This window comes from Crotalus tigris, unplaced genomic scaffold (assembly GCF_016545835.1).
Source record: "Crotalus tigris isolate CLP2741 ecotype Arizona unplaced genomic scaffold, ASM1654583v1 scf7180000017601.7605149639:7615979, whole genome shotgun sequence".
NCBI lineage: Eukaryota > Metazoa > Chordata > Lepidosauria > Squamata > Viperidae > Crotalus > Crotalus tigris.
This window is the reverse complement of record NW_024096505.1, coordinates 2504718-2525576: the sequence shown is the minus strand read 5'-3', so window position 1 is coordinate 2525576 and position 20859 is coordinate 2504718. Positions and strand designations below refer to the sequence as shown.

The following is a 20859-nucleotide window of genomic DNA, read 5'->3' as shown; positions in this document are numbered from 1 at the left end:
TTATTGTTACAAAATGTCAGCACAGGCATAACGAAGGTATGCCAAGATCAAAATTCTCTTCCCGTGAGCAATTAAATTATCAGCATGTTCCCTCCCTAAATTAGCTGTCAGAAATATGCAGACTGCATTTAAGAAGATTACATCTTTAATACAGTATAAATATTTTTTTCTTAGAAGTTTTATCAGAAACTGGATATTGATAAACTGGGGAAAAAACCCTCAGTAATTTATATATGTATGTATGTATGCATACTTGAATACTTTGAAGTTTAGAAACTTAATTATTTTTCTCTGTGTCATGAGATTGCATGTGAAGAAATAATGTCTCATTGGGCAGGATGACTAGTCAGATGATGAAGATAGACTTATTAATCCTCTGAATGTTCACAGTCCTAAAGTGAATAATAATCAGTTGTGTTGGTTCGAAAGAAGAATTTTGAAGAGCTGAGTCTTATTTCCTGAAAGCCTTCGGGGCTTAAACTTTCATATTTTTTTTCAAATATAATGTTTCTTTGTAATATTTCAACGGATCATTATAGGACATTGTGGATATAAAGAGGGTGGAAGTGAAAAATGGCGAATCTTTTTCCTCTATTTCAGTTTTGCTCTGTTCCATTAGCTTTTAATATCCTTTTGACTAAAGTGGTGGTTGTGTTCCTTCTCGCATGATTTGGTACATTTGTCTTACCATAGAGCAGTGGTTCTCAACCTGTGGGTCGGGACCCCATTTGGGGTCGAATGACCATTTCACAGGGGTCGCCAAACAATGCAGTCCGCCATTTTTTCCCCCTTTTCCTTAGCTGTGCTACTCCCTTTTATCTATTGGCTTTCAAAAGCCAATAGGAATTGTCCAGGCTGTCTCTGCCCTGCTGAGCCCGCCAAAAGTCCCATTCTGCAAACGGTGCTGCACCAGTTGAGTAGTCCTCGACTTACAACCGGTTGAGTAGTCCTCGACATACAACCGGTTGGGGGTTGCGGCATTAAAAAGGTTGAGAACCACTGCCATAGAGGGTTTTTCTGTTTTTTATGGTTTTGAACGTAGGCTATTGGAAAAGGTTTTCCACTGAGTTACAAGCATGCAATTGTCACTGTTCTTCAATTTGTTAAATATTTTTTACAAAATTGCACCCACTGTTTGGGATTACTTTTACCAATGAACAAGCTGGAAAGTTTTGTTTTGTTTTTTTAACCCCCCCCCAAAAAAGTTACTTTTCCATTCTTTTTTTTGTTGAAGAGGCTGGTATGGACAAAGGAATGCTGGAGAAAATGTCTTGTGAGTCCTTTGGAGGATTTGGATTTTAAAGCCATAGTACGAATATTTGAAAGGATTAATTTTTTTTGCCAAGATACCACTGAAATATTTCTAAATACTTAGTGTAGGAGGAAGGGCATCTGTAGCCTTTTGGATCTTCAAAAAAACTACAACTCTCAGCAGCCCAGTCAACCTGGTTAATGCTGAGGAATGCTGGAGAGCCGTAGTTCCTTCCCCTCTGAGCTGGAAATCATGTGCCCTCTTTGTAACTGATTTCCCATGTGGATCTGACTACACAGTGTACAGGTTGTCCTTGACTCACAACAGTTCATTTACTGATCACTCAAACTTACATTGGCACTGAAAAAAGTGATTTATGATCATTTTTCACACTTATGACCATTGCAGCATCCCATTGCTTATGTGATCAAAATTCAAAGGCTTGGCAACTTTCTCTTAATTATGATGGTCGCAGTGTTCTGGAGTCATGTGATCACTTTTTGTGCCCTTCTGTCAAGTAAAGTTAATGGGGAAGCCAGATTTACTTGACAACTGTCTTACTAACTTAACAACTGTAGTGATTCACTTAATGTGGTAAGAAAGATTCACTTAACATGGTAAGAAACTCACTTAACAACTGTCTCACCTAGCAACGGAAATTTTAGGCTCAATTGTGGTCATAATTCAAGGACTACCTATACTGTTATTTTGTGTTCAGTCTCTCCTGAGCAGAACTGTGATACTGGGATTTTTTTTTTCTCTTGAAAGGCCTGTAACTGATATTTCCCCCCCTATTTCTAGAACTTGACACAAGCATAAATCAAATACTTGCCATTGATTTCCATATGCTTAGAGAATAAAAAAACAGCCCAGCTTCTCTGTTATTTTTCTTTTTCTTTGAATTACCTTTGTTTCCTGTCCTCCTTTCTTTTCTTGAATTCCAACTACTTTAGAAAAATATTTATGATACAAAATAGAGTTGTTACGTGGTATTAGGGTTTCATTTGTACATTTGCCTTCCTGAATTCTTGCCGAACCTGGAATAAAGTTTATTCTATACTAGTGGAATAGTACTGTGTCCTGATTTGCTATATCTACAATTGATTTGCCTCCACCAAGATTACTACTTAAGGGTATTTTTGGAAAATTTTAAGAAAATATTTTATTTAATAAATGTTATACTTATTTATTTATTTCATTTAACATCAATATCAAATTTTGAAACCAGCATTCAAATAGGTTTTAATAAAGTTTGATAACATTTGAAATTTCTTTGCTTATTATTTCCCTTTATTGCTTTATTAGTCACCTTTGCCTTTGTTTCCTTTTTCATAAAGACAATATTGCTTTAACAGGCCAAAGAGTACAGATAGTCCTCAACTTACAACAGTTCATTTATTATAAATGACTGTTCAAAGTTACAGCGGCACTGAAAAGAGTGACTTATGTCCATTTTTCACACAACCATTGTAGCATCCCCATAGTCACATGATCAAAAATCAGATGCTTGGGGACTGACTCATATTTATGACCTTTACTGTGTCCCCAGGTCATGTGACCACCTTTTGTGACCTTCTGACAAGCAAAGCCAATGGGGAAGCCAGATTCATTTAACAACCATGTTATTAATTTAACAACTGCAGTAATTCATTTAACAACTGTGGCCAGAAAGATTGTAAAATGGGACAAAATTCACTTAACAAATGTCTCTCACTTAACAACACAAATTTTGGCCTCAAATATGGTCATAAGTCGAGAACTACCTGTACTTTATAATATCATATTATTCAAGAGTCAATGAGACTGATGTTTTCAAGCCTGGATGATTTTGTGGCTATATGTCAAATTTAATGTGGGACTGTTTTGTACAATTTGTATTACTTTAAATAAACATGGTACATACTTCTCATACCATTTTCTCATTACCATTAATTAATATGTTGCTAAAAAAATAGGGTTAGTTCCAATCCAAGAAGATTTATAGTCCCTGGGCTTTTTCTATTGAGAACAGCTGTAAAGTATAAATATCAGTCTTGTGTTTGTTTGTTTTTCTTATTTTAACCAGTCACTGATACCTGAAAAACATCTTGTATTAAGCCACTTTGCTTTTTAAAATGGTTTTAGAAGTATCTTTAAGAAATACTCAGTGTGTGTGTGTATGTACATGTATATGTAGGTTTTAAACAAGTACAGTTAAGTTGTAGATATAATTATGCTGTGATCATGTTCTAAAACTCTAGCAGGTGGCTGACCTTGCATGGGTTTAGAAACAAGGTCAGGTTTGATTAATCCTTGGGTAAAAAACTAGCAGAGAAGTTTAGACTGATGGGTCAAATAACATCTTAAAAGAATGAAATTTGAAATCATCTCCAATTATTGCAGAAAACTATGGTTGTGTCTGTGAAGATACCTAAAGTATCTTCACAGTATCTATACAGTACAGTACAAAATATTTGTAGAGTATCTGTATAAAAATGATGGGTAATAAACATTACAAGAAAGCAGAGTAAGAAAACTAGCCTAATTCCATGCATGTGTAGCCAGAGCGAAGCACCATTTCAGAGGATCTTGTTAAGAGAAAGCATATAAGAACTATATTTGAAGGTGCTTTTTTATCCCTGTATAAATTAAATGAAAACTGCTTCAGTGAAAATCTTATGTGTCTACTTGTTTACTATATCATATATAGTGACATTCATAAATTATTCGGCATTGTTTTCAAAAACAAGTTAAAATGTGGATTGTCAACACCTCACAGAGTAATTTGCCAGTCAGGGTATTTGCTAGAATCAATACGAATTCAAGTCAAATTATCTGGAGACCATCAGACAGAGGAATTTGTTTGTACATTCCAAATTATGTGAACAGGTGTGAAACTTTTACTTCTATTGGAAGTTATAAGATTTGATCTTCATTCATAATGAAATTTATGTGCATCAAGATATCTAGTTTGTAAATCTTGCTAAACATTCCCTTCCTATATCTATTTTTCATCATACAGGTAAGATTAAGGGAAAGATTGTGAGAGTAAATATGAGAACAGAAATCCAAATCCAAATTATTCTCTTAATTTATTCCTCAGAAATTAAATTAGACTAAAATGTGAAACATCCTTACTTTATATATTTTTCTAAGGAGAAATAGTTTGTACTGAATAAAAAATTGTAAATAGTATGTTCATTGTTGGGTGGATGTTTTTCCTCACAAAGAAATGTGAGAATCTTTACTACATTCTCTTGTATGTTATGTGTGGCTCTTTTTTCCCCCCCTCCTGGGAGGCCAGCTCTCTCCCCCCCCCCCCAAAATGACAAATCTTTGTAGGCTTGAAAACAATATAATTAACAGCAAAATGAATTCCCAGTGGAGTGAGTACCCTTACTTTTTCCCCATTTTCTATGAAATTCACTTGTCATTGTCTTCCAGTGGGCCCCTATATACATCTGAATGGTCAGGTTGCAGAAGATTGCTGTACCATTAACAGCAACAAATACAACTCTGCACAAATAAAAGTGATGTTCTAAACAGAGATAATCCAAGGCCTCCAACATCACAATATTACGAATGACATGAATTATTTCAATATTATGAAATCACAATAGTTACCTTATAAGGGAGATGGGTCGCATACAAATTTAATAAATCAATCAATAGTAATATTTTTAAAAAAATTAGTGTGGAAGCATGATTCTCTTCCTGTTGCAGAGAAAGAAAATGGTAAACACAGATCTCCATGCTAAATTCCATGAAGAACGATTCTGCCCATTCAGCAGGAGTTCAGAAGGACCTGCAAATTAATAAGGATGCTCACTCCAATCTGCCTGCCTTTACTTTGCAATTTTCTCCAGAGAAACAATAACATTTGAGCACCTTCTCCAATTTGATTTGCAATAGCTCATCTTTGCTTGGGTAAGCATTTGGCAGTGCAGCGAGCTATGGTTTGATTTTTTTTTTTTTTTTAGTGGTCTGTCATTATATAGGAGAAGGTTGTAGCCTACGACTTCAAGGTTAGGCAAGGCAAGCATTGCAGGATTGAGCAAAGATTATTTGGTTAATTATTTTAGAATTTCTTCACAGTTTAGTGTTAATTGTGGAGAATGGTAACATTTACAAGCCTTTTCCACATCATCTACTCCAGCACAGATTATAATTAATAATAGATTTTCATTAACTGCTCTAAAGATTCATTTATTGGCTAACTTTGCTCTTTGAAGGAGTTTTGCCAAATGAAAGAAAGAAATTGGATGTAAGTAAAAAGAGTTTGTATGATTAAATTGTACCAATCTATCATGAACATTTAAAATCTGTTAGAAATTATTCTGAGACCCAAAACAGATCAGGGGATATTAAAAATAAAATAGCAGTATGATTTTTCCCCCCACACTTCATAGTATCATATAAAATTATCTGCAGTCCTGAGGCCTGAAATACAAGAGGTGTAGAAGAACTAATCATTCAAGAAGTTGTATTATTTTTTGTTTCTCATGGTAAATATGCCACTATCTTTTGGTGAATGTGAGGAATTCTGGGTTTTCCCCTTGAAGATGGCAGCAGGGTATCTCACCATCTCCAAAGCTGATGAGATACCTGAGTCCTGAATTCATTAGAATTGCAGTCTTTGATCCAATAAATTCTTGCATCCAACATAAAGGAACTGTGATTGGAGTTGTGACTAACCAGATAATGTTTTTAGTGAACTTTAAGTGATGAGATTGAAACCTGTAAAAACACTGTCCTTTTCCCAGCTGCACAGCATTCTAAGAGGGGAAAGATTTACCTGAAGTTGGTTATTGTGCATTACAATATTTCTGGCTTCACAGTATGTATAAATTGGGTGTGAATAGTTTTTCTAGGGAGTTGAAACTTCTTCACAATCTTAATTCCAAAAAAGATAAGAATACCCCCATCAAGGCAGATTTCTGAGGGAGAATATAAAGTATCAGGAGATTTGGTGGCTGATTTACTCCCTACGTCTATCTTATTTTTTTGGCTTTGTGGCTCTATTGATAACACAGTTCCCTAGAAAGAAGTTATTTTAAAATCAGTGGTATTTAGTTCTGGGTAAACAAGATTAAGATCATGCTTTAAATGTCATAACGATGAAGGACGGGAGAGTGGTGATTAACTTTGGCCTCTCCATAAATCATAGAAGCAATGCTGTATGTGAAATACAGCTCTTAAAATAATGAACTACTCCTTTTAAGTACATGTGAGTAGCGACTGCAACCATCCCAAAGGTACTTTTTCAAGAGGCAACTGGACATTCTTGTTTTTCTTTGAAGATGTTTCGCTTCTCATCCAAGAAGCTTCTTGAGCTCTGACTGGATGGTGAGGAATGGAAACATCTTCAAAGAAAAAGTCCACTTGCCTCTTGAAAAAGCACTTTTGGGACAACTATGTGCTGGATAACTGAGAATCTCCATAGACACGAGACTGCAACCAGTTGAACCAGAATCTGAGTGAGCCTTGCTCTTTAATCAGCCTATTATCTGGCACTCTAAATGGAAAGTCAATATTGTTGTTCACTTCCTTCAATGTCTGCTGATTGACTGGGGCTCTAAGATGACTTGAAAAGCCCATGATGCCTTTTTTTTCCTTCAGGTTTTAAATTCTGAGAGACTGCCTGGACAAGTTTCTGCGGTTTCCTTGGCAATTTTTTTCAGAAAGTTTTTTTTTCCAGAAGTGGTTTCCCACTGTCTCCTTCCTAGAGCTGAGAGAAAGTGACTGGCCCAAGGTCACCTAGCTGGCTGTCTCCCAGTTTCTAGCCTGATGCCTTGACCACTACATCGAAGTGGCTCTATGTCATACAGTCATGTAGCTATCATGGCTACACAGAAGTTATCTGAACAAAACTGTTGTGAAATATCTCTGGTTTAACAGGAAAAGCAGGCTGCTGCTGAAATGTGCCCAATCAAGACAACTTTCTTGATTTTGGGGTTTCCCTTTATTGTTTCTCAAATCAAATCAAATAAATAAATGTGTTTTGCAGTTTAATATAATGTCCGAAATGCAGTGAAAAAATTCTGTGCTGTTCTATAAAACCAACTTGTTCTTTTTTTAAAAAAAATATAAACTTTAATGAAGAAATACCATCCTCAGTTGCATTCTTTTATTTCTTAGCTCCTGTCTAAAATTGTCTAAAAATAATTTAACCTGTATTTCTGGATCTTAGTTCTCTTGAAACAAGATATGAATTCAGAAGTTCAAACAAAAACTGGATTGCTTTCTAAAAATGGGATTCCCACTCATTTTGCTCATAGCTTGACATAGAAGGAGGAGGAGCAAAGGAGAAAACTTTTGGCAACAAAGAGCTTTCCCATAAAAAGGCCTGGATTAAAAGACTGCATAGTTGGGGGGGGGGGAAGAGAAGAGATTCAGGGCAGCCACATCCTACTTAGAACCTCTCAGGATTTATCTAGTAAGTAAGAAAGTTACAGCTTTCTTACCTACTAGATAAAAGTCTCTGTCCATTAGGTATAAGCAATGAAGGATTGAACTCGATTGGATCTCACTGTTTCATCTCTGGGTTTCAGCATAACAATTTTGCATTAAAACTTCAGCAAATAAATTGCATTTACTAATTCTGTGTTCCTCCAAAGACCAATATGAGTATTATGAACTGGAGGAAAAAAAAATCATATTTACAAATTCAAAGTGAGCAATAACACATAGTAGCATTGGGCTAATGGCATACATTGTAGCAGTTTGAGTGCTTTATCTTCTGTTTTGGTTGGAAGTGGCTGTTCCAGAATGGTTAATGATGTAATTAGAGATTGTTGTGTTAAATGAGGCAGTATTTAAATTGGCTTCTAATTTTCCCACCTATTAACCAGCTTTCTCCCCCCCCCCACTTTTGCAAAAATTACCGTAGTAGACTAATTCACAGCAACAGCTGATTATTAACTATAGAATATTAAGAATCCTGTTCTTCAGCCACCAGAAAATCAGCATGCAGGATACAAAGTTCAGTCTGGCTGACATTTCCTTATATAAAAATTCCTTTCCTCCTGCTGCTTAATTAGTTTTGTAGAATTACTATTGCTTACTGAAGGGGGGGGGGCTTTACTTAGATGGCTTTAAAACAGAATGCCAATAGAAACAACATTCCATATAATGGCAAAAGTCACCCCAAAGTGGTGAATGCTCCAGCACTGGGAGTTTTTAAGAAGAGACCGTACAGCCATTTGTCTGAAATGGTATAGGGATTTTCTGCCTGAGCAGGTGGTTGGACTAGATGACTTCCAAGGTCCCTTCCATCATCATCATCATCATTATCTTTTGCATTTGATTCAAACTACTTGGTGTAAAATTCTTACATCCACTAAAGAAGTCAGATAGAAATGCAGTTTATCATAATATTTAATGACTATTTAGGTCGAGGCCCCAAGCTCTTTAGTTAAAGGGGAGTCAAAGTCCACAAGTCATAAAAGGGCCAAGATTCCCCACTCCTGCCTTAGATAGACCCATTGACTTTTTGTTGTTCATATTGACCATTTTGGCAAATCCTGATTTAGGTAGTATTACTGCTTTTATTGAAATCTTTGAAGAAAGGAAAATGTGATTTGTTAGAATGATATCTGCCTGTTCCTTTAGAAAAATAACATGCAGAAATTTATCAACCTACATAGTTTCCTTTAACACTATAAAAGATGATCCCGGGAGGATCATGGCGGATCTGAAGGGGGCAGTGCAGGACAGACGGGCATGGAGAATGCTGATCCATAGAGTGGCCGAGGGTCAGGCATGAATGAATGGCTGATGACAACAATGATAGTTTCCTTTGCAGGGAAAGATTTCAGTATAGAGCAGGGGTAGGCAACCTTGGCTCTTCCATGCTGGCTCAGAAATTTTGGGAGTTGAAGTCCACGAGTCATAAAAGAGTCAAAGTTGCCTACCCCTGGTATAGAGGAACAACCAGACAATCCTTCTTTGGCACTTCTGATTAAATGATTTTGTTCCCTTCCCCAACTTAACAAACACCTTAGGACTTTGATTCCCAGAATTCCTAGATAGCATGACTTCAGCTGAGAATGTAGGGTTAATTGTCCCAGCACAGCTGGATCACACAACTGGAAGGCTGTCACCGATTTTTGATTCAGACTATACAAATCTTGTTAATATTATTAATGATATGAACTGGCATTCCAAAATCAGTAATTTTTACCTTTTAATCACTGACCATTCTCTTGTGTTTTATGTTTATGCTAGTTTCACTTAGATGTGGAATGTTAATCTGGATAGTAATCCTTGAATTCTGGTCAAACCCTGAAGTGGGTTTGCTGATTTCATGTTTGACTAAACTTAATTGTAGATGATATTTTTATTTGTGGAAAAAGTATTTCTTCAACAGACTCAACAAGATTTAAACTATTAAAAGATCTTCCTTAATGGTAATATTTACTGGTGTTTTTTTGATACTAATGTTTAACTGAAACACTGTTTTAATTAGGTATTGTGTGGTGATGGGCTTTGTCAAATAACAATTTCACCCAACCATTATATGGAACTAATAATTTTCAAATGCTTTATTATGTCTTGTAGTACTTGCAGTGAAGTGCTACTACTCTAAGCTTTGTAGATTTTCTCTGAATATGTCCAAATTTCTCCATTGTGCTTCTCTACTAGTAATCTCTATAGCCCAATAGTAAATTATAGTTTTGAAATATTACAGACATTTCCTTAACTGTTCTGAGTATTTATTCCTATTCCTAAAATATTATTTATTTCTTATAAGTTTAAAGTTCTAGGTTTCAGTTAGTTATAAATGTGGCTTTATACATATGGCCAGGCATAATTCTATGTAAAATTATTTTCTGATTATTAATAGTTCAAGGTAGGGGAAAAGAAATAATCCCCATCATGGTTTTTAGTCAAGCAATATACCTGCAAGTAAAGGTAACATGCTGTATGGCTAGTCTATAGTATGCAGTTTCTTGCTGAAACATAGCAACCATGTAGCAATAACTATAAACATATGGCTTGCTGAACTAAATGGTTTAAAGGATGTTTACTCGTATTAAAATGGAGGACAAAATGTGTTATCCAGATTGCTAAATATTCTTTTTTTTTTAAAAAAAAAAAAAATTTTCAGATCAGAATACCAAATCTGTATTCTCAATTCTATTACTTTCTTCACATTCCATCCTTATTATTCTACTCTTTCTGCTGCTATTAATCTATACTTTTCCCACAAATTTCTTGCTTTAGTGCTATCCATACAATATGAAAGAATGATAAATTTCTACCCCCTAATACTTCTGATTCACCCTCTGTTTCTTGGTCTTTCCCCTATTCATTTCTCAGCAATATGGCATTTTGGCTTTTAGAAGGTGCAACACAATTTTGCTATCCAGATAAAATCTATATACTACTAAAACTCTCATTGTGTTTGTCTCTTTGTACCGTCAAATTATTGTACTGCAATAGTTTTTGAATCAAAGTACCTACAGTAAAATCAACTAACTTTTAAAAAATGCCTAAAAATCTAGGTCCTCTTACTCCTGTTGAATTTAAATTTCCACAAAACAGTTCAGACCAGTTTTGGGGTTTTTTGTTTTTGCAAAGATGGCTGTTGCAACATCCCCATAGTCATGTAATCATGACTTCTGATGTTCCCTGCCAGCTTTACCCTAGCAAAGTCAATGAGGATGCCAACAGGAGGTGGCTCTCACTCCTACGGCTTTTTCCCCCCACCCACGGTCATTCTATTTATATATTTAGGTTTAGTAAGTAAATGTTGATTATTGTAGTGCACTTGCTACTACAGTTATTTTTCTGATTATGATATATATTCTTTTCAGAAGATCATGGAACTGTCCAACATAGAGGTAAAAGAAAATCCGGTCAGCCTAAAATTTAATATTCATTCTGATCCAATCAGATTGTGCTTCCTTTTTCTCAAACAGTGGCCTAACAGGTCACAGGGTGGTCTAGTATAACTTCAAAATTTAAAGATCTAAATATATTTCCATTAGCCAAGAACCACCCAAACCCCAAACCCTCCAGAAGGTGAAAAGTTGAAGAAGTAATGATTTTTAAATTGCATTTCACACTTAGGTCACAAGCTTTTAAAAAAATCAATTTCTCTGAATATAATACAAAAATAACTTTCTTTTCTTTTCAACAGCTAAATATTCTAGTTGACACGGGAAGCAGCAATTTTGCAGTTTCAGGTGTACCAAATACAGATCTGACCTCATACTTCGACACAAAAAAGTAAGAGTTTTGATCCCTATTTCCCATTCCTTAGGACAGTGGCCCCCATCCTTTTGGGCACCAGGGATGTGTTCCATGGAGAAAGGTTTTTGCTGAAGACTGCAGGGAGTATGGTTTTGCATGCTGCCTGCATCCTGCGGATGGGCCTTTGCTTGTTTATGCATGCTGCGGATCGGTGCCGGTCCATCAGATTGGGGGTTGGGGACCCCTGCTTTAGAACATTGAATTGAAGTTTGTATTAAATGTTAGAGAAAAAAATAGCAAAGGTAAATGGAAGTTTTTTCTTTACAAAGCATTGAATAGGATGTTTATTTAAGTGTTCTGGCATACTTTTGATTGTGTATCCGTATTAGAATTATTTAATTGATACACATGATATGATTCCCTCCAGCACAGCAATTTCCTCTCTTTAGCAAATGAGTTTTCTAAAGATGAAAAGAACAATCCTTAGTCCATCCTAGTACTGTTTGAGAAATGTCAGATTCCTAAAGCCAAGAAAGACACACTGTGATTCTCTCAGCAGTTTCCCCTATTGTTCCTCACCTATAAATAGAAAACTTGCTAAGGAGATTACTTGCACTGTAAAACAAATATTCTGGGAACTATTAGAGAGGAGCCATCTTTACCCTTTTTCTCCTACACCAACTATCCAAATTGTAGTGTTTCTTGCTCCTCTGCAATGCACTCCCTTCCTCCTTGGAATCAGGGCAATATTTCTTCACAAGAAGCTATGCCACAGTTATATTCTGTAAATATGCAATGGCATTCTTCCTTTTTTCTATGGTACCTGTGACTGACTGCAGTGCCACACATGGATACGTGCTTGTATCAAATGTGTATATGCTGTATATGCAATGAAGCAATATTATCATATTGTATCCCGCTGTAAGCTGCCCAGAGTCACTGTATCAGTGAGATGGGTGGCATAAAAAATAAATAAATAAATTTAATAAATAAATTATTGAAATAGTGAATGAAGACTTCAAGGTTAAGATTGCTGTAAAAAGTACATTACTAATGCAGTTAAAGGTCATGTTGTCTTAAGATGAAATAGTTGCATGAATTTATGTCATATTCAGATACTGCAAAGCATCTAGTAACAGGACAAGCTTAATTGTGATGGAATGTAAATGACACCTAACATTGTACAAAAATGGTATTTGTGCACAATATTTTCACAGCAAAAAGGAAGATTTAAAAAGAAAGGGGGTGTAGCCCTTTGTAATAGGACGTTCTTAGCCCCAGTTTCACACGGTAGAACAAATTCATTGCATATAAATTAAAAGACTGAAATCTATGCAAGGATATGTTGTTCCCAAAACTGGGTCTTAGCTTGGTGTTGAAGCCAATTGTTCACCAAACCCAAGATGTGGAAAACAAAAAGACTTTTATTTGGTACCAAGATGAAAGTGACCTCGGCTTTGAAAGCTACCAAGGCATCATTTACAGTTTTACAGCAGTTTTTATAGTCAAAGGTGATTTTCATATACCCCTCTGCCCACCCAACACATCCCCTTTCCCTGCCCCTGATAATACATGCATAACATATGATATTGATTGGTTACCTGGAATACCTGGATTGCAGCCTCCTAAAGCTTTCTCGCTTGCTATGCAAAATAGCTAAATGTCACGCCATCTTTGCCCACCTTAATTCACGGGAATATTGCAAAGCTTCTAGTTTCCTGTGCCAGCTATATGGTTTTGGGTTTTCTTATAAGCGAGCTATTCATGTACCCAACATCCTGGCTAAGTGGTTGAACCTATGAATCTGTCTTGCTTCATTGTCCCTGCACCCCCAGCCCCCCTAACATGTCAACTGTTAGCAAGCTTGTCTGCAAAACCCTCAGTGAGCAGAAAGGAAAAAAAGCTGTTAAAGAAAAAGTTGTTTAAGAGTAAATGTTTCTTCTCAGAATTCATCTTCCTCACTCTCTTGTCCATCACAACCACACCTGAGTCCTATCTCCACATATGACCCTTCTTCTGATCCCCGGGGCCTCATCCGCACGTGCATTCTTTCATCTGACCCTTCACATATATGGAGAGGAAGAATTTGCCTGACTGATGTGGTATCTGGAAAATGGTGGTTGTGCTACATCCTGCTTGGTTGGTTGTACTGTTTGGTTGGTGGGGCTTTGCTGAGTTTACATAATAGATATAATTACTATTCTTGAGAATGGTGAACTGTGTATATGATGCTTTTATCACAGAATATGGAATTACTTGGTCTATAACTTTTTGTTTCTTTCCTTAGGTCCACCACATATAAATCACTCAACTTTGAGGTGGCTGTTAAATATACTCAGGGAAGTTGGATTGGAATTCTTGGAACAGATGTTGTTAGAATGCCTAAAGGAATAAATGGTACTTATATCATCAACATTGCTACCATTTTTCAATCTGAAAATTTCTTTTTAAAAGGCGTTCAGTGGCAAGGGATCCTTGGTTTGGCATACAGTACATTGGCTAAGGTAAACTATATTTCTTATTCATCAGTTTCTTTATAGGAAAATTAAGGCCGGTATTGTATACAAATGAAAATTTCAAAGCTTCTTCTATGATTTTACAAATTTGTATCCTAATCTACATTGCTAGTATTCCTGCATGATTTCACATCCAAGACTACCCACCCAGGTTATCCCTACTTAGCATTTTGAAGTCAGCAACATGCTTATTCAATAATGATAAATATTTTTATCATTAAAATCATTTTATCATTTATATTCATTCTTAGGAGGGAGAAGTGAACCTGCAGTTCCAAGGCCACAGGTGTTCCCATCCTGCAAAATTTATCCCCAAATTACTAAATGCATGGGGAAGTAATCATATTATTTATATTTAAATCTAATGGAAATAAATTAAAGGAAACTAGATGAGTCCACATGTGTAAGTTCTCACCACCCACCCTTAAAGGATATTATAATGCTAGAAAAGGTGGGAAAAAAGAAAAGCCAAATGATTAGGACACCTTTGCTTCTCCCCTGCAAAAAAAAAAAGAAAAGAAAAAAGAGTACCACATTTGAGTTCTTTATTGTTGGATGAGCATGATAGAGGTATATAAAATTGTGCCTGGCCCAGACAATATGGACAGGAAGTGTTTTTTTCCCACCCTCTGTCTCACTTAATTTTGATAGTTGAAACTAAATGCATGAATAATTATATGGAAAAGGAAATTCTTTTTATACTATTAAACTGTGAAATTTGTTCCAGCTTATTAAAAACCAGGCATTTAATTTAGATGGTTTTAAAAAAGACTGGATATGGTCATGGATGGTTACTACTACTACCATTTGATACTAAAATTGATGGTTGTTTATTACCTCCGAATTCATTGAGAGTGTAACATAGGGAGACATCCCCCATCTAAGCTTATGAGCTTCCAAATGCATCTGCTAAGATCACTGTGAACATAGAAAGCTGACCTAAATCAGCTTATTGCCTACAGTCAGTCACCAATTGTTAAATATAATTTGGGTACAAGTGATGCATTGAATGTTATGGAGGTCTCTATTTAATCCAACCACATAGAGGACTATTGGTATTCAAAATTGGTATAAAGGAATAACAGTTCAGGAAGTGATAAGGGACTTTCCCAACTCCTGAAGGGCAGGGGAAGAAAGCATAATCCATTGTGGCATAACATTTGACACAAATCTAGTACAGGTAGTTTCCAATTGCAACCACAGTTGAGACTGGAACTGCCATCACTAAGCAACACAGTCATAAAGAATGACCTCCAGTGACTGTGTCACTTAGCATTGTCAGTTCTGGCAATCCAGGTTGCAGATATTAAGTGTGAAAGCATACACTGCTGTGACTTCAAATTTGCTGTCTGCTTTCCCACCGATATTTGTGGGAAGCAAGCAGGGAACATCTGAAATTGTGATCAAATGACAATGGGATCACTGCAGGGGCTGGAACTCCAAGGAGTGGTCATAAGTCTCCTTACTCAGTGCCATTACAAGTTTAATGATCACCGAATGAGCGGTCAGGATGTGAGCACCAACTGTACTAAAGTTTTAGCTATTTTAATATCAAAATACAGAAGTACAAAGAGAAAAATACCCTAACTATATTGCACAGTAGCAATTGAATAATACACAAAAAAATAACTACTAAGCAAAGATAAAACACAAATAAAAACTGTATGGGGAAATTTTCTAATAATACGTTCTCCTCTTCCCCTCTTTTTATTTCCCTAGTTCACCACAACACCTAGATAATTTCCTCTAGAAATATTTCTGGAACTGCTGGCCAGAACCTAGAGGGGAAGACCAAAATTAGAGAATATACAGCAATGGCAAAATTGACAATTTATAACCATAATAGAACTCTATCCAAATTTAAGTAAGCATGCCTCCCTTATATAATACACAATGCATAGCAGGACAAATTTAGACATTTGAAACACAGTTTTTAGGAAGAAAGCTATGACACCAATCAAAAATAATAGATGAAAGGATTTAAATGGATGCTAGCAATTACCTTCAATGTTTAATGTGTAGCATACGTTTGAGGTTTTAATAACCTCAATTTAATAAATTTGTAATCCACTGTTAAAATTCCTTTTATCCCACAAAAGTAATATGCATGGGTTGCTCTCTATCAGTTTATTCATGGTGCATCAATTTGTGTACAGCTGAAGTTTTGCAAATTTTTTTCTTTTCTTTTCTTTTTACAGCCTTCAAGTTCTGTGGAGACCTTTTTTGATTCTATTGTGAATCAAGCCAAGATCCCTGATGTTTTTTCCCTGCAGATGTGTGGAGCTAGTTTGCCTGTTTCTGGAACTGGTACTAATGGAGGTAGTCTTGTGGGTATCTGTCAGGCTGAATACTAGGGAAAATATGCATTTTCTTAGACTATTTAATGCAATTAAATCCAATCACTTGACATCTTTCCCATATCCTTTAGAAACAATATGGCTAGGGCAGTTTACGAAATCCTGCTAATCGATGATTAAGTTGACATTGCTTTATTATTTCTTACAGGGAATTAGCTTAACAGTGACCTAAATATATATGCTAAACTTTAAAATTCAAGGTTAAATTTAGGCTTTCTTTTGTTTAATAAACTACAGGTAGTCCTTGACTTACACCACAATTGAGTTCCAAATTTCTGTTGTTAAGTGAAAAAATTGTTAAGTGACTTTTGTCCCATTTTACCACCTACCTTTCCACAGTTGTCAAGTGAATCACTGCAGTCATTAAGTTAGTAACATGGTTGCTAAGTGAATCTGGCTTCCCCATTGACTTTGCTTCTCAGAAGGTTGACCCTGGGACACTGCAATAAATATGAGTCAGTTGTCAAGTGGCTGAATTTTGAAGATGTGACTGTTGTCCCCAATTTGGGTCTGAGTCTGGTGTTGAGGCCGATGGAGAACACCAGACATGTTTTCTTTTATTCAAGCGCACCAAGAAAAATGATCCTGGCCAAAATGTCTAGGAATCTTGAACCACAGAATTAAGAAAGCTTTATTCATTTCCACTAATGCAGAAAGCCGGATAAGAAATATCATCTAATAAACATCTTAGTAATGATCTAACAATTATTCTATTGGTCTTTGGCCATCCCTATTCCTAAGCCTTGGCTAATGAACGCTTCAGAAATGATTTAATACACATTCTATTTGCTCCAGGCCATCTCTATTCCTAACTTTTAGCGGAGCTATACAAGATGCCTCTTTGTTACTTTTATCAGTTTTCTAACCACCCTGTATTGTTAGAAGTTTTACACGTGCACATTCCCTGTGAATAATTATTTTTTGTTCTTGCCAGACCAACTCCACAATTACAGGCTTCCCAATCTCCTTTCAAGTGTATGCCATAGCCTCGCTTTGTTTTGGCATCCAGCCCATCATGACCATGGGGATGCTGCAATAGTCATAAGTGTGAAAAACGGTCATGTCACTTTTTTCAGTGCCGTTGTAATGTTGAATGGTTACTAAATGAACTATTGTAATTCGAGGACTACCTGTATTAAGTCAAAGTGTAACCTGGACAATCACAACTGAATTACTGTATCAATCTTCCAGTACTTTTCCTTTAATAATCTTGAAAACTTGAGAACCATAATTTCTCTTTGGTGTTTTTAAAGGAAAGTTAAGATATTTTTTTCTTGTTCATTTTGTTTGTTTTTATTTAAAATTCAGTGTTTTAAATGTAATTTGTTTTGTAAAAGAAGTAGCAATAATCCTATTTGTATTTTATTTTTAAAATGTGTCCAGTTAAGTTCAATGGTGTTTGCTTTCATAGAATCACACAAGACAAATACATAGTTCAAAGCTATTTAATATTTAAAAGTGGTGACATTTTGTACTACCAGTGATGATTTTCCTCTCAGTAAACTACTTTCTTAAATGAAAATTAATGTTTAGGTGGTGGTACACAAAAATATAAACGCCCATGCAAGCTCTTTAACTTGCTGACATATTGGGACTACAACTTCCCCAATTCCCATTCAACAAAAGAATGACTGGCCTGTACATGGATGGACACCTGTCCACTTACATGATCGACAGTCAGCTGAACAAATAAATGTAGCAAGAAGTCACAAATATCATTGAACTTTGTCCTGCAGACTTACCTGAATTCATCCCCACTGCTTCATCTTAACAATGAAAAGGTGTGCGAACTTTGTGAAATTTCAAAATAGGAAGACTTTAAACCCAGCAGATTCATTGCCTTCTCCATTTTCCTCTGATGAACAGATCTGTAGAATGCCCCATTTTCCATAGGAATGCCAACTATTGAGAAAGCTTCAGAGAAAAATTTCCCTCTTCAGCTATGTAGGGAATACCAATTGCCACATAGGGCATTCTCTTAAAGACATGGCATTACATCTTTAGTTGATTGTCTCTGTGGTATTTAACGGATTAGAAATCAACTAGAATTGTATATATTACAGCAGCATAACAAATGCACAGAAATGAACAGTTTGAAAATGATGTGCTGTTCATTGTTCAGAGATGGAGGAACTATTTAAATTATATTAATAACATTTGTGACACAAGGATTATTTGAATCTTCTTGGGTCCAAGTAATTTTTGAAATTGATATGGTTTATTTAAAAAAAATGCAGCCCAGATTCTTAGCCATAACTTTAAATGCATAGGTTTGAAAATGAAAAGTTGTTTCGGCTAACTCAAAGTATTATCATGAGGTGCTTTACTAAGTACTCCTCCTTAAAACATTAAAAAAATATGTGTCCTCAGAACATTTGCTGTGGCTGCTTCAGACTTCCCCTCTTTTCAAACCAGAGAGAGCCTTTGATATAATTGTATGTACAAGTAGCCTTCAACTTACGACTACAAATGAGCCCAGCATTTATGCTGGTTAGTGAGACATTTCTTAAGTGAGTTTCGCCCCATTTTACAACCTTTCTTGCCACAGTTGTTAAGTGAAACATTGCAACTGTTAAGTTAATCACATGGTTGTTAAATGAGTCTGGTTTATCCATTGTCAGAAGGTCACAAAAGAGGATCACATGATCCCAGGACACTACAGCCATCATAAATGTGAGTCAGTTGCTACGCATCTGAATTTTGATCACGTGACTATGGAGATGCTGCAATGGTCGTAAATGTGAAAAATGGTTATAAGTCACTTTTCAGTGATGTTGTAACTTTGAACAGTCACTAAATAAACTTTTGTAAATTGAGAACTATCTGTATATATATGATGCAATTGCCTTAATGCTTCAAATGCTTTGTTCACACATAAGCATGTTGTGATGTCCCTTTTTCAAGTGCTTTGTACAGCTCTCTTAATGTTGCTAGATAAAGCATCTCTCTCTCTCTCTCCCTCCCCCCCCCTCTCTCTGTAAAAGGTAATTTGTTTATAAGCCTAGTTATTTCTGATTAACTTTTTAAAAACTGTTTTGATTGACTGACAGTACTGAAAAATCAGATGTCATATTGAATTTATGTATTTATATACTTATTACTGTCACTGAATCATTTTGAAACCATCTGTTAGATTGTAGACATATTTTGTAACTTAATTATATTTGATTAAATGGTAAAGTAATTTTTTTTAATCTCTTCAGGTATTGGGTGGGATTGAACCAAGCTTATACAAAGGAAAAATTTGGTATACACCTATTAAGAAAGAATGGTATTATCAAGTTGAAATACTGAAATTTGAAGTTGGGGGCCAGAACCTTAACTTGGACTGCAAAGAGGTATTTTTAATAAGTAAAAATTATAAATTAATATCCTTCCACTTAATGACAAATTTCACATGTGTGGGATCTGCTCCACAGATTCTCTTTTGTGTATATACAGAAAGGGGCATGGAGTTGTGTTGCTACATGAATACAAAGGAACTTGTCCTTCTATATGGTTCTCATCATTTTCTTATTATCCATCCTCAAACTGTGTGAATATGTTTTTTAATGGTCATTTGTAAAAGAAGTAACCATTTTACTGTAGAATTATTTCATTGTTGAGTTATTATTTCTGTTGTACAAGCCTAACCAAACTTGGTTGAATATCAAGTCCGACCCCCTGCTCAGGTAAAAAACTTTATATAGACAAATGGCTGTCCAGTCTTTTCTTAAAAACCTCTAGTGTTGGAGTATTCACAACTTCTGGAGGCAGATTGTTCCACTGATTGTTCTAATTGTCAGGAAATTTCTCCTTAGTTTTAAGTTGCTTCTCTCTTTGGTTAATTTCCATCTGTTGCTTCTTGTCCTGCCTTCAGGTGCTTTGGAGAATAGCTGGACTCCCTCTTCTTTGTGGCAACCCCTGAGATATTGGAACACTGCTATCATATCACCCCTCATCCTTCTCTTCATTAAACTAGACATACCAAATTCCAGCAACTGTTCCTTATATGTTTTAGCCTCCAGTCCCCTGATCATCTTTGTTGCTCTTCTCTCTCTTCTCTTTCTAGAGTCTCCAACATCTTTTTTACATCGTGGTGACCAAAACTGGATGCAGTATTCCAAGTGTGGCCTTACCAAGGCATTGTAAAGTGGTATTAACACCATGTGATCTTGATTCTATCCCTTTGTTAATGCAGCCTAGCTCTGTGTTGGCTTTTTTGGCAGTTGCAGCACACTGCTAGCTCATATTTAAGTGATTGTTCACTAGGACTCCGAGATCCCTCTCACAGTTACTACTATTGAGCAAGGTAGCACCTATACTATATCTGTGCATTTGTTTTTTCTTGCCTAAATGTAGAACCTTACTTTTTCCACCACTGAATTTCATTTTGTTAGATAGTGCCCAATGTTCAAGTCTGTCAAGATTCTCCTGTATCTTAAGCCTATCTTCTGAAGTGTTGGCTATTCCTGCCAGCTTGGTGTCATCTGCAAATCTGATGAGTTCCCCATATATCTCCTCATCCAAATCATTGATGAAGATGTTGAAGAGCACTGGGCCTAGAACAGAGCCCCGG

General features: G+C 35.9%; 1 protein-coding gene across 1 annotated transcript in view; it reads left to right on the top strand.

Moving 5' to 3' along the window:
- Window positions 1-20859, top strand: part of BACE2 (beta-secretase 2) — a 36046-nt gene that overhangs the window by 4118 nt on the left and 11069 nt on the right. Inside the window, exons 2-5 of the mRNA XM_039369271.1 lie at window positions 11376-11464; window positions 13716-13932; window positions 16143-16271; window positions 19505-19639. Coding sequence (XP_039225205.1) covers window positions 11376-11464; window positions 13716-13932; window positions 16143-16271; window positions 19505-19639 — 570 coding nt within the window. The remainder of the gene's footprint in view (window positions 1-11375; window positions 11465-13715; window positions 13933-16142; window positions 16272-19504; window positions 19640-20859) is intronic.